The sequence below is a fragment of the Charadrius vociferus genome, unplaced genomic scaffold, assembly GCF_000708025.1.
Source record: "Charadrius vociferus isolate BGI_N301 unplaced genomic scaffold, ASM70802v2 scaffold1044, whole genome shotgun sequence".
NCBI classification, from domain to species: Eukaryota; Metazoa; Chordata; class Aves; order Charadriiformes; family Charadriidae; genus Charadrius; species Charadrius vociferus.
This window is the reverse complement of record NW_009648254.1, coordinates 9850-23110: the sequence shown is the minus strand read 5'-3', so window position 1 is coordinate 23110 and position 13261 is coordinate 9850. Positions and strand designations below refer to the sequence as shown.

Genomic DNA, 13261 nt, shown 5'->3' with positions numbered 1-13261 from the left:
CCTCTCCCCTCTTCTCGCCGTCCTTCTTCCCCTCCCTCCGTCCCCGGCTCCATCCCTCCCTCCGTCCCTATCTCCATCCTCCCTCCCCTCCACCGTCTGCCCCTCGCCATCCCTCCCATTTCCATCTCCCCCGTTCCTCCCTTTCTCCCTCGCTGCTCCTCGCCGTCCTTCCCTCCGTCCCTGCCTCATCCCTCCATCTCCCCATCGCTTCTCCTCCTCCCCATCCCTCTCTCCAGCCATCCCTCCTGCGCTCATCCGCACCACCACCTCTCCTGTCACCCTGACGGGGTGGTGACGGTCCCCCCCTCTCTGAGCGGGGACACGGCTGTCCCCGGCGCCCTGCGCTGCCCGGCACCGGGGACCCCTGGGGACGAGTGGCCGTCAGCCCCAGTCCATGCCAGGCCCTGGGCCCAGTCAGCCCCAGTCCATGCCAGGCCCTGGGCCCAGTCAGCCCCAGTCCATGCCAGGCCCTGGGCCCAGTCAGCCCCAGTCCATGCCAGGCCCTGGGCCCAGTCAGCCCCAGTCCATGCCAGGCCCTGGGCCCAGTCAGCCCCAGTCCATGCCAGGCCCTGGGCCCAGTCAGCCCCAGTCCATGCCAGGCCCTGGGCCCAGTCAGCCCCAGTCCATGCCAGGCCCTGGGCCCAGTCAGCCCCAGTCCATGCCAGGCCCTGGGCCCAGTCAGCCCCAGTCCATGCCAGGCCCTGGGCCCAGTCAGCCCCAGTCCATGCCAGGCCCTGGGCCCAGTCAGCCCCAGTCCATGCCAGGCCCTGGGCCCAGTCAGCCCCAGTCCATGCCAGGCCCTGGGCCCAGTCAGCCCCAGTCCATGCCAGGCCCTGGGCCCAGTCAGCCCCAGTCCATGCCAGGCCCTGGGCCCAGTCAGCCCCAGTCCATGCCAGGCCCTGGGCCCAGTCAGCCCCAGTCCATGCCAGGCCCTGGGCCCAGTCAGCCCCAGTCCATGCCAGGCCCTGGGCCCAGTCAGCCCCAGTCCATGCCAGGCCCTGGGCCCAGTCAGCCCCAGTCCATGCCAGGCCCTGGGCCCAGTCAGCCCCAGTCCATGCCAGGCCCTGGGCCCAGTCAGCCCCAGTCCATGCCAGGCCCTGGGCCCAGTCAGCCCCAGTCCATGCCAGGCCCTGGGCCCAGTCAGCCCCAGTCCATGCCAGGCCCTGGGCCCAGTCAGCCCCAGTCCATGCCAGGCCCTGGGCCCAGTCAGCCCCAGTCCATGCCAGGCCCTGGGCCCAGTCAGCCCCAGTCCATGCCAGGCCCTGGGCCCAGTCAGCCCCAGTCCATGCCAGGCCCTGGGCCCAGTCAGCCCCAGTCCATGCCAGGCCCTGGGCCCAGTCAGCCCCAGTCCATGCCAGGCCCTGGGCCCAGTCAGCCCCAGTCCATGCCAGGCCCTGGGCCCAGTCAGCCCCAGTCCATGCCAGGCCCTGGGCCCAGTCAGCCCCAGTCCATGCCAGGCCCTGGGCCCAGTCAGCCCCAGTCCATGCCAGGCCCTGGGCCCAGTCAGCCCCAGTCCATGCCAGGCCCTGGGCCCAGTCAGCCCCAGTCCATGCCAGGCCCTGGGCCCAGTCAGCCCCAGTCCATGCCAGGCCCTGGGCCCAGTCAGCCCCAGTCCATGCCAGGCCCTGGGCCCAGTCAGCCCCAGTCCATGCCAGGCCCTGGGCCCAGTCAGCCCCAGTCCATGCCAGGCCCTGGGCCCAGTCAGCCCCAGTCCATGCCAGGCCCTGGGCCCAGTCAGCCCCAGTCCATGCCAGGCCCTGGGCCCAGTCAGCCCCAGTCCATGCCAGGCCCTGGGCCCAGTCAGCCCCAGTCCATGCCAGGCCCTGGGCCCAGTCAGCCCCAGTCCATGCCAGGCCCTGGGCCCAGTCAGCCCCAGTCCATGCCAGGCCCTGGGCCCAGTCAGCCCCAGTCCATGCCAGGCCCTGGGCCCAGTCAGCCCCAGTCCATGCCAGGCCCTGGGCCCAGTCAGCCCCAGTCCATGCCAGGCCCTGGGCCCAGTCAGCCCCAGTCCATGCCAGGCCCTGGGCCCAGTCAGCCCCAGTCCATGCCAGGCCCTGGGCCCAGTCAGCCCCAGTCCATGCCAGGCCCTGGGCCCAGTCAGCCCCAGTCCATGCCAGGCCCTGGGCCCAGTCAGCCCCAGTCCATGCCAGGCCCTGGGCCCAGTCAGCCCCAGTCCTTGTCAGGCCCTGGGCCCAGTCCGCACCAGTCAGCCCCAGTCCTTGTCAGGCCCTGGGCCCAGTCCGCACCAGTCAGCCCCAGTCCTTGTCAGGCCCTGGGCCCAGTCCGCACCAGTCAGCCCCAGTCCTTGTCAGGCCCTGGGCCCAGTCCGCACCAGTCAGCCCCAGTCCTTGTCAGGCCCTGGGCCCAGTCCGCACCAGTCAGCCCCAGTCCTTGTCAGGCCCTGGGCCCAGTCCGCACCAGTCAGCCCCAGTCCTTGTCAGGCCCTGGGCCCAGTCCGCACCAGTCAGCCCCAGTCCTTGTCAGGCCCTGGGCCCAGTCCGCACCAGTCAGCCCCAGTCCTTGTCAGGCTCTGGGCCCAGTCCGCACCAGTCAGCCCCAGTCCACACCAGGCTTCTCCAAGTCCATGCCAGGTGCCGGGACCAGGCTGCACCCCACCACAGTTCCTCCAGGGCCGAGTTGGGGGCCCCTCTCAGGAACCCATTTCTGCTCCCGCAGGGGGGATGCCGCCCTGGTCGATGTCACCACAGCTCTGGAGACAGAGTCCGCCAACGGAAAGGACCCCCTGGTAGGTGGCTGGGGGCGGCCGGGGCTCGCTGGGAGAGGCCCAGTCCACGGGGGTGAGTTCTGCAGCGCTGGGACAGGGGCGGAACGTGAGAGTGGCCAAAGCTGAACGTGCAGCCCCTCGGTGAGGGTGCTGCCCGGATGGCCGTGCAGGGACAATTTGCTTGTCCCTGCAGCAGAGCTGCCCTCCTGGTGGAGTCCGTGCGGGTCTGCGAGAGCTGGGGATCCTGTACATGGAAATTATCCTTCCCTCTTGTGGGTTGTTGCAGGCTGAGACTTGTCCTTGGGATACCTCTTCACCAGACAGCTAGCCCTCTCCCATTTCGGTTTTCTTTCCCCCCCCCCCCCTCCTCACTAGCACATTTTGCCAAAGGATTCTTATTTGGTAGCGATCTAGTGGATGTCAGGGGAGGTGCGAAGGTGTGAGATGGCCGTGGGTTGTATGTGGCATAGGAAAAGGAATGCAGATATCTTTTTCAGCAGGTAAAGTTTTTCTGTTTAACAAAGATTATGTCTGGCAATGCCTGACCTGTTGGTAATCTTGGAAAACTGAGGATGCTTATTTGTCCTAAGTCAGGAGTAAGATGAAGATACAGAAGATGAGAAGGTAGTTATTGGGGAAACAAAATGTGAACATGTTGCCGTGGTTCGGGTGAGAAGGACTTTCAGTTCTCCTAACTCCAGTTTTAGTTCTTTAAAGAATTATTTTGGAAATTAAATCCTCACCCATCTGACTGGTTCTAACTAACTGAATCTGCAAATTAATTCCAGTTCATCACAGCGTGGCTGTATATGAGGGCAGAAAAAAAATTATTCCCTCTAAATTCTCCTGTCTTGACAGGTTATTGCACAAAACTTTCTTCCTGTCTGATTCAGTCAATCTTTAGGCCAGTCCAATTTTGCTGATCTGCTCTGGTTGTAGGAAGCTGCCGGGGACAACTCTGAAGTCCTGGATGCTCAGGCAGGCTCAGTGGATGAAGAGAACGGACGGCAGCTGGGAGAGATAGAGCTGCAGTGTGGAATTTGTACAAAGTGGTTCACAGCGGACACGTTTGGCATTGACACCACGTACGTAAGCTCTGCTTAATGCTGGGTGTGAGACTTTGGTCAGCAAAAATGGAAGTATTTAGAGTGTAAATTCCCAAGGGCCGGGACGGTGCCCAGGTCCTTGGACACTTGGAAACCAGTGTGTTATGTAAATAACAAAAACTGTACCCAACACAGCAGGGAGTGTTTGTGTTTGTACATTTCAGCTTTAGAAAAATCTTTGACCAGACCTCAGGACTGTCAGAGCCACCCTTGGACTTAGTGCTTTAGAGGTCTGTAAGTGTTATTTGAAAAGCAGAGTGGCCTTCAACAGACATTCTCAATTGGCATGAACAAAAAGTAAAATCTGTAACTGAAAAGTGAATTCAGCTTGCTTTCTAGAACCTATGTAGATCTGACCTTAGACTTACTAAATACTTAACTTTTTGGTTGTATTTTGTTGCTAGGAAGTACTCTAGATTTCCAGTTAAAATTAATTGACTCACATGGAGCTTCTTTTCCAGAGCTTCTGGGTTCTCGTCTGCTGTTTTGCTGAATGAATATCAAGACTTCTTAAAACAAGACAATACTTAGCTTGCTTAATGTTTTTCTCAAGAGCTTTACAGCTCTTCTCGATGCTCGTGATGAACCTAATTTGACGAAAATATCATTGAACCTGTAAGATGTTTCTGGTTTTGGAGAGGAAGAGAATAATTAATTTGTTAACCTGGAATAATTAGTTTCTTAACCTGATGGAGTAAAGAATACTTAATTTCTTAACCTGATGTAGCAATGGGTACACCAGAACTTACAAATCAGCATGCTCTTTTGCAGATCGTGTCTGCCCTTCATGACCAACTACAGTTTCCATTGCAATGTTTGCCATCACAGTGGGAACACGTATTTCCTAAGAAAACAAGCAAGTAAGTGTAAAAGCATATTCGTTGAAATTTTGTGCAAGAGGGAGGGAGGGTTCTGCTGAAACTTTTCAAAAATGACTAAAAATTCCCATAGAAGCAACAAGCGTGTGCAGCTTTTTCTAGACATATATTGCTCTTTTGTTACTAACTTATTAAGATAGTGAAAATCCTCTGTTTAGTGAGGGCTGCTGAGTTAGGACAGATCTTGAGAGGGTTTTACTGTTATTCGAGGTAGCATGGGTGCTGTGTGGTTAATAATCACTGTGTACATGAGTGCGTTTGATCTTCATGAAGTGTAATTCTAGCTCTGGTGTCTTTTTGTTTTTAAGATCTCAAGGAAATGTGCCTTAGTGCTCTGGCCAACTTAACGTGGCAGTCAAGGACACAAGACGAGCACCCGAAAACTATGTTCTCAAAAGATAAGGTATAGCCGCTATAAAAATCGTCGCGTATTTACGTAATTTGTGATTTCAGTGAAGAGCAAGTTCAAACGTATTGGCAGCGAGACTTTCTGACCCACTGTTAAGAGTCAATTTTATTTTTTTTTACAGGATATTATCCCATTTATTGATAAATACTGGGAGTGTATGACAACACGACAGAGACCTGGAAAAATGACTTGGCCAAACAATATTGTCAAAACTATGGTAAGTATTTGGAGTTAAATTCATGGAGGATTTTCTGTGAATGGTACAGTTGTCTGCTGTCGTGTTTGCTGGTCTGGACTTAGAGCTAAGTGGAGAAGATTCTGATGCTTCTTATGTGGCTGATACACGTATTAATAGTAAATACTATGATTTAAACACTTGTTAACGAATTTGATATGACCTTACTTGTGTAACGTAAACTCCTCCTGTATCTTAGTGTAAAGAGAGAGATGTGTTCTTGGTGAAAGAGCATCCGGACCCAGGGAGTAAAGACCCAGAAGAAGATTACCCCAAGTTTGGACTTCTAGACCAAGTATGTAATTAGGGATGGAAGGAAAGTGTGCCGGGGGGAGTTGGGAGAAAGGGGGGCTTCTTTTTGCTGGTGGCTTATGCTCAGTCAAATGAGCAAAGCTTAGCCAAGTCACACTGTGAGCCTGTGTTGTGCCAAGCGATGTGTTGGAGTACTCCAGCACCTGGAGTTCAGGCTTTGAGTGCTAAGTTTGCTTGAGTATACAACAGATTTCTTTTTTTCTCTCTTTCAGGATCTTGCCAATATTGGTCCTGCATATGATAACCAGAAACAGAACAATGCTGTATCCACGAGTGGAAGCTTAAATGGCAAGTTTTTGTAATCAGGCGGTTTTTGAATATTTGGGATTAAGCTGTGTTTTCCCAGTCCTATAGCTGGGTGTCTGTGCAGTTACGTCAGTTGAGATACTGCAGTTAAACCTCTCACGTGAACTGAGTTTGTGCTTATTGTGTCCAAAATATGGTCAGCCAGTCTCCCCATGCCTTTCTATAGAGATAGATTAATTTGACGTTACTGTGAAAGTTCAACTCTTTTCTTCATGGCAGCCAACTAAATCAAGATGCTTGCAAGAAACCTGAGTTTGTCAGTTTTCTTCTGTAACGATTTTAATTTACCTAGTTGTATTATTCAGATTTCCTGTCTCCCTCACTCTGAGATTTGAAAGCAGTTGGGAAAAATATATATTATTCCTTATAATCACTGCTTGCATTTTACTATTGTTCCTTTTTGCGGAATGACAGCTGTGCTAGCAACTTTGCCTGTCTCGCTGAGATTAGTTATAATAATCTTACTGTACTACTAACTGCTGATGAGATGTCTTTGTGCGCAAGGCCGCACCATTCGGTATTAAACACATTCAAATAGTACCTAACAGGAAGTGTTTGGGGCTTTTTAAAACAGGGTTGTAGATGTCTAAGGCTGCATTGTCTCAATTTCATGCACTGGTTGTTTTTTCTTTAATTTCTGGAAGATTGACAGATGTGTGGTGCCACTTCTGTTCTTACAGGTGGAGCCTCTTTGGGAGGTGAATATTTACCTTTCAGCTTCTAAAACTTAAGTATTATTGTTTGCAAAGCTTTTTTTGCTCAATTATCTTGGAAGGTAAAGTCAATTAAAAATCAAAGGCGTGCCCTGATGTGATTGCAATAATACTTTAATACAAAATAACAACGTCACGTTTTAATCTTTAGCAGTTAGAAGCTTTTAATTACCATATTCTGCCCCACTTGACTGGTTTCAAGTTTTGTTTTTACTTATGTTTGGTTTTACTTTGTATGATTTGGCCTGATACTGTTGTAGTTTTAAATCTTAATGCCTAAATAAGTGGTCTGAATCTGTGAGCCGGTGTGGTACTCTCATTGTTTAGGTAAATAAGTGATGACAAGCTGGAAAGCCTCAATGTGTGTGTGGACTAAAACTAGCATGTGCAGCTGAGATCACGTCATGTTTGTGCAGAATATGGTATTCCTTCAATGGTTTGAATCCCTTACACTGTGGGGGGAATGCTGATAATTTAAAAGCTGACTGTGTTTTTAGTTCCAACACAGTATGTGGTTTGTAAAGGTGTTTATCTACAGTACATAAAAATTCTATAGCTTTCCTCGTAAATCAATAGTGATCTTTTTTGAAATGGTGTAACGATAAAATGCATATACAGTTTAACATATTAAAACGTTACACTGATACTGTTTGATGACATTTGATGGGTAGCTTTTCCTATACTATAGTTCTATTTGTGAGTAAAAATTGGGTGCTGTAATGCAAAATGATACGCTGTTCAATCGTAGTAGTGATTTTGGTAATGCTGAAGAGAAACACCTCTGTTGCTTTTCGTTTTTCCTCGACTTGGGTATATTTTGTTTTATAGATGGAAATTTGATGTTGAGTGCTTATTGCTTATCAGTGTTAGAGTGTTCCTCCAGCATAGCGTGTCACTGGGATGATGACTTTGCTTAAAATCAGATAGTGTGTGCTGTAGGTTGGGTTTTCTGCTTCTTTTGCAGAAATAAATTTGAGCTGTGACTGGAATCTCCATGAAAGCTGATAACAGTGCTTTTGAAGTGGATCCCAGTGGTGCTGTCTGTAGATCTTTTGATGACAGAAAAGATTCTTAATTCTCAGCTTAAAGACTTGAGTTGAGCTCATTTGGTTGATAAATCTCACTTAGTTTCCACTCTAAACTTATACATTGCAAAAGTTGACTAGAAGCTACGTAAAAGTTCGGGATTTTGCTATGCTCATTTTCAGTAAAGTCTGTTTTCAAATATAAGTGTGGAGGAAGGTACTTGAGCTCTTGAACCGATTTTAATTTGGCTGCTTCTGCCCCTTTGTGCTTTTGGAGACTCCATGCTCACGGGCTCTCTCTGATCATCAGCTGCTTAATATCCCCCGGTTTCTGTGTTAGGAGGAATTGCTGCAGGAGGCAGTGGGAAGGGACGAGGAGCAAAGCGCAAGCAGCAGGACGGAGGAACCACGGGAACAGCCAAGAAAACCAGAAGGTAAGAAGAAAGATGATGTAGTGGCACAGTCATGAGCATCTGTAGGGAGGTGTTGTACGCCAGTCAGCAGGACAGCTTCACTTTTGATGCCTTAAGCTGCCTCCCGCCTGTCTCTGCCCTTGGAAGATGTATGGGGAATCGTGCCATAACCCTGTGATGTTATTGAGACATCGCATGCTAGAAATTATCTGAAATAGGTGAGTATGCGCTCATTTTGTAGATGACTATATGCTCATTTGGCACCGACTGTTTTGGAAGGAAGGCAGCGTGCAAGCCGTGAGCGCTGCCGGTGCAGCTCTGTAGGAGACTGTCCTGGGTTGAGGTGTGACTGAACCACAGCCGCCGTGAGATGCCGACCTGTAGCTTTTGTGTTTCACAGTGACCCGTTGTTTTCCGCTCAGCGCTTACCACCCCATGGTTATCCTTTGGAACACCCCTTCAATAAAGATGGATATCGTTACATCTTGGCTGAGCCTGACCCCCACGCACCTGACCCAGAAAAACTGGAGCTGGACTGTTGGGCAGGAAAGCCTATTCCTGGGGACCTCTACAGAGCCTGCCTCTATGAACGAGTCCTCCTAGCCCTGCACGACCGAGGTACGAAGCTTGCTAACCATTTGCAAGTTGTATAGCCAGCTCTTCTTAGGAGAGGCCATCTGCTGAAACCTCGTGTTACTGGTTATTAAGGTTTTGGACAGAATTGCTTCAAGAGATGTAAATGTGAAATCCACTCCTGTGTGTTTGCTTGCCTTTTGCCATCGCCGCACATTAGAAATCACAAATGAACCACTCTTATCGTCTCCTCTCATCTACCACAGCTCCTCAGTTAAAGATTTCTGATGACAGACTGACCGTTATCGGCGAGAAGGGCTATTCAATGGTACGAGCCTCGCATGGAGTGCGGAAAGGAGCGTGGTACTTTGAAATATCCATGGATGAGATGCCTCCGGACACAGCTGCCAGATTAGGCTGGTCACAGCCACTAGGTAAATAATTCTACCAGATATTTCTGAGCAGTAGATTCCAACTGGTTCCTATATTTCTTTCCCCAGTCATTTTGACCTAAGGAGTGTAAGTCGTGTTCAGCTTGCCCACCTCTTTGCTGCTTTTCTTAAAGGGAAGCTCTTTCTGCAGGTGATCTGCACTGTGCAGAACTGCAGTACGGGTGGACTCTTTCTGCTGTTGCATGCTTGGCCTTGTACAACCTTGTAGCCAATGCATTTGTACTAATGGCAGTCGTATTTGTTAACTGAATGTAATTAACTACTGTCCCAAAACCTGAAGTGGGACACAGAGAGGTGCTCCTACTACACTGTGTATGTTCATGAAGACACGTTGGTTTCTGCAGGGAACCTCCAGGCGCCTCTGGGATATGACAAGTTCAGTTACTCCTGGCGCAGCAAAAAGGGAACAAAGTTTCACCAGTCGATAGGGAAACACTATTCATCTGGCTATGGACAGGGTGATATACTGGGATTTTACATCAGTCTTCCAGAAGATACTGAGACTGCCAAATCACTGCCTGACACTTACAAAGATAAGGTGAGGTGTGGAGTTCACTATCGGATTCAAGTGTTGGCTAGGTGGACGAGTGGAAAACAGGTTGCTCTAGCTTCACTTTTGCCCCCTTTGAGTGCATCCTTTCCATCCTACCTCTGCGTACCACTGTGCTTCGTAGCAGAGAGGTCCAAAGCATTGATCTCAAGAAAGCAAAACACCCAGAACCATCGAGAGGTTCTGCAAGGAAAGCCTCTGCATGGACTACTGAGTGAGATTGCCCACGTCTCATTTAATCTTCTCTTCCCCTCCTGGTTCTCAAATATTTGAGATGTGTGAATCACTCTTCCCGGGTGCTCTGACACAACAGGCACGCCTGTCCCAGAGCAGGGCTCCTGTAGGACTGCGCTTCTCTAATATGTCACTAAAGGGAACGGGTTTTCTGGCTTGCTTCTGAAGTGGTGGTTTTCTAATATTTCAGGCTTTGATCAAATTCAAAAGCTACTTGTACTTTGAAGAGAAGGACTTTGTGGACAAAGCGGAGAAGAGCCTGAAGCAAGCACCTGGAAGCCAGGTGAGTTCAGCGCTGGTATGCAGAGGCTGCAGAGCCTCGGGAAGAGTGGAGAGCCTGCCGGGACTGGCTTACAGAAGGTATTAATCGCCAGCATTTAATGAGCACAAAGGGAAGCTGATCATTAGTTCTTCATCAAAAAAGAATGCTTTTATTAAAGCAGCAATAAACGTGAGCTTAGCAAACCAGCTGCGCCCTTTGCTTGTAATGTTATTGCTGTCACTTAAGTAATTGTCTGGTGTCAGGTGAAGGGGAGCTGCCTCTTGAGGAATGCTTTGTAGTTCACAAGTAAGGTCGTGAAAAGTTAGTATCAATGGAAAAAGAAACCAAACCAACAAACAAAAAAACTTCTTCATTTTCTTTTCAGATAATATTCTTCAAGAATGGTGCCAGCCAAGGAATTGCCTTTAAAGACATCTTCGAAGGAGTTTATTTTCCTGCTATTTCTTTGTACAAAGGCTGCACGGTAAGTAACAGATCTTTGAAAAATAATGCCTAAGTCCATCATAGTTTTAGTATTGCATAGAATGTGCGCGCTCTGGGAGTGTGTCAAGCAAGTGAAGAGGAAAGATGGGAATTATTTTAGTGAAGCTATTCTGGAACAATGCTGCTGTTCACTTGTGTGATATAACTTTATCAAACCGCTGAACGAACGCTCTCCTTTCATGCCAAGGAGGTTAGTTCACGCGGGCTCTCACAGGGTGCAGGCAGCACAGCAGTAGGAGGGGATGAGGGCTGAAGACTGAAGAAATTTGCTACTTCCTCATATCTAATGACAAATGTGTCTTCCATAGGTTTCTATAAACTTTGGGCCATATTTCAAGTATCCACCGAGAGATATCACTTACCGTCCGGTAAGTAATAACTGAAGCTTTTTACCCCCACTTTGTGATAGCCTCAGGGTATTTAAACAAACGATGGTTGAGATTGTGTTGTGGTGGTGGGAGTTGATTTATACCAAGCCTGTATCCGTCCTCTTCAGCCTTTGTACGTGGATAGTGTAGCCAAAAGTATGGTATTTAAAAATATTTAAGGACGGATAGCCTAACAAATAACTTAGCTAATTTTTAACTAAATAGTAGATGCTGTCTTCTTCCTCTTGACAGGTTATATAGAGTCCCTGTTCTTGCCTGTGTTGGCATCTTTTATCAGTAAGAGAGCTGAATTATTACCCAAGGAAAGACTTTGAATTTTTTTCCCACACCACTAATGTTTTCAGGAGGGAAACAGTCCTGGAATGCTGCTGCACAACACAGTTAGTCACCCTGTGTCCTGAGCCTGTACGTCACGGCTCGTGCTAACTGTCTTTCCTTCCCTTTGCAGATGAGCGACATGGGCTGGGGTGCTGTGGTAGAGCACACGCTGGCAGACGTACTGTATCACGTAGAGACAGAAGTGGATGGAAGACGAAGTCCGCCCTGGGAGCCATAAACGGAGTGGGCGGCGCAGCTTTTAACAAAAATGACACAGTGGGTATCCAGTCGCGTGGTTTTTATTCTAGAGGAACATGCATCACTCAGAACGATCAGCCAGCGAGCAAACAAGCTGAAGCCCGTACAGCTCTTGAGGGCAGGCGTTATGTATATTTGTTACCTGCTGAAGATCCACCCGTGCACTATGCTGGAGTCTAAGTGAATGCAGTTCTAGTATGTATTGTGCTATTTGTGGGCATCTCTTGGAGTCTTCAGTAACTCTGACAGTGTAGCTAGCTGAAGAGGCAAGTATTGCGTTGAGTTGACTTCTCATGTGCTGTACCTGGGTTGTAACAGTCATTTGTTCCGTGCGAGCGGGCTGTAGTTGGACCTACTGCTGTATGTACACGTGCAGAAGCCACACTGACACTTCTGCTCCGTGGCTAACTGTAAACAACAGCTTCCAGCCAGAGGGATTGTGTTGTTACAAGACTACTGCATGTAAGACTAAAATTTGGGCTTCTGTCCAAACTATTTTTTCCCCCCACAAACTGGAAACCAGTTTAAAAATAAAGGCTTTAACTCTTGGTTTTAGGGGGGGGTTGTTGGTTGTTTTTTTTGTTTGGTTTGGTTTGGTTTGGTTTTTTTGTGACTTGTTATGGATGAGATCTCACAAGCTGAAGATCTGCTCGCTGCATTGACAAGTTTACAATGATCATCATTGCAGAGCTTTGAATAAATAATTTGACACCATGGACGTGTCTGTAGAGGAAAAATAAATTAGAGCTGCTTCATTGTGGGGAGAAGGGAATAACATTTCCGGGTAAGTGGTGTGTTTGTGTTTTGGGGGAAGGAGGGGAATACAGTTTGAGGCTAAGCAAGGCCTGTGTTTGCCCCACTGAGCATGTGCTGGTCCTTCTGCCTTCCCCATGTCATAACTAATTAGTCAAGGCCTTTAACAGCAGACACCACTAATTAAAGATTTGTTTATTTATTGAAACTAATTAGTTAGGGAGGTCGCAGGGGCCTGAATGGGCCAGCACATGCTCATCAGTGGAGCAAACGCAGGACTTTGCTCAAATTTTTGGTCCTGCGTTTGCACAACGAACATGTGCTCGTTCAGGCCCCTGCAACCCCCCTAAGTAATTAGTTTCAATAACTAAAGCTGTGTTTATTTATTTATTGAAACTATGTATGAACTAGTGGTGTCTACTATTAAAGGCCTTGGCTAATTAGCACAGGCTGTAATTAATTTGCGTCTGACTTACCCCGTTACAAGATTCCCCACTTCACCCCTAACAAAGCACTACAACAGAGCCTGTGGTCAGCAGCTCACGGCCACCGTCCGGGCCAGGCGCTCCCGAAGGTGGTTGGCAAAGTCGACCTGCGTCTGGGACAGGACCTGGTTGATGATGGTCTTCGGCAGCCAGCCCTGGAGAGGAGCAGACACAGCCCGTGAGCAGAGCCTCTGCCTTGAACGCGAGTCCTGCTTCTACTTTGAAAGGTTCCCTGCGACACGTACCTTCAGGTCGATGCTGAGGAGCCACGTGAGCTTGGTTTGCGAAGGACGGCCGGGCAGCGGGCGCAGGATCATACAGGTGGGACCGTTCTCAGCTCTGTGAGAGGACAGGAGGGCAC

General features: G+C 49.4%; 2 protein-coding genes across 3 annotated transcripts in view; one reads left to right on the top strand and one right to left on the bottom strand.

Annotated features, from left to right (window-relative positions):
* The first annotated feature begins 2683 nt into the window (after positions 1-2683).
* Positions 2684-12210, top strand: ASH2L (ash2 (absent, small, or homeotic)-like (Drosophila)). Of its 2 annotated transcripts, XM_009884343.1 has the most exons (15): positions 2684-2746; positions 3665-3810; positions 4603-4691; positions 5018-5112; positions 5240-5335; positions 5553-5648; positions 5878-5953; positions 8050-8143; positions 8523-8740; positions 8962-9129; positions 9492-9685; positions 10122-10214; positions 10579-10677; positions 11006-11065; positions 11535-12210. In XM_009884343.1, the coding sequence occupies exons 3-15, from the start codon at positions 4619-4621 to the stop codon at positions 11640-11642; spliced, it is 1470 nt and encodes a 489-aa protein (XP_009882645.1). In that variant the 5' UTR covers positions 2684-2746; positions 3665-3810; positions 4603-4618; the 3' UTR covers positions 11643-12210. The 2 variants fall into 2 exon arrangements, with proteins under 2 accessions (XP_009882645.1, XP_009882646.1); XM_009884344.1 differs by lacking the exons at positions 2684-2746; positions 10579-10677 and having other exon boundaries at positions 3671-3810; positions 11535-11642.
* Positions 12211-12947: 737 nt separating this feature from the next.
* The window catches only part of STAR (steroidogenic acute regulatory protein), a 3875-nt gene continuing 3561 nt past the window's right edge, over positions 12948-13261 (bottom strand). The window contains exons 6-7 of the mRNA XM_009884352.1: positions 13146-13239; positions 12948-13055 (exon numbers count right to left, since the gene is read on the bottom strand). Of these exons, the coding sequence (XP_009882654.1) occupies positions 12948-13055; positions 13146-13239 (202 nt within the window). The remainder of the gene's footprint in view (positions 13056-13145; positions 13240-13261) is intronic.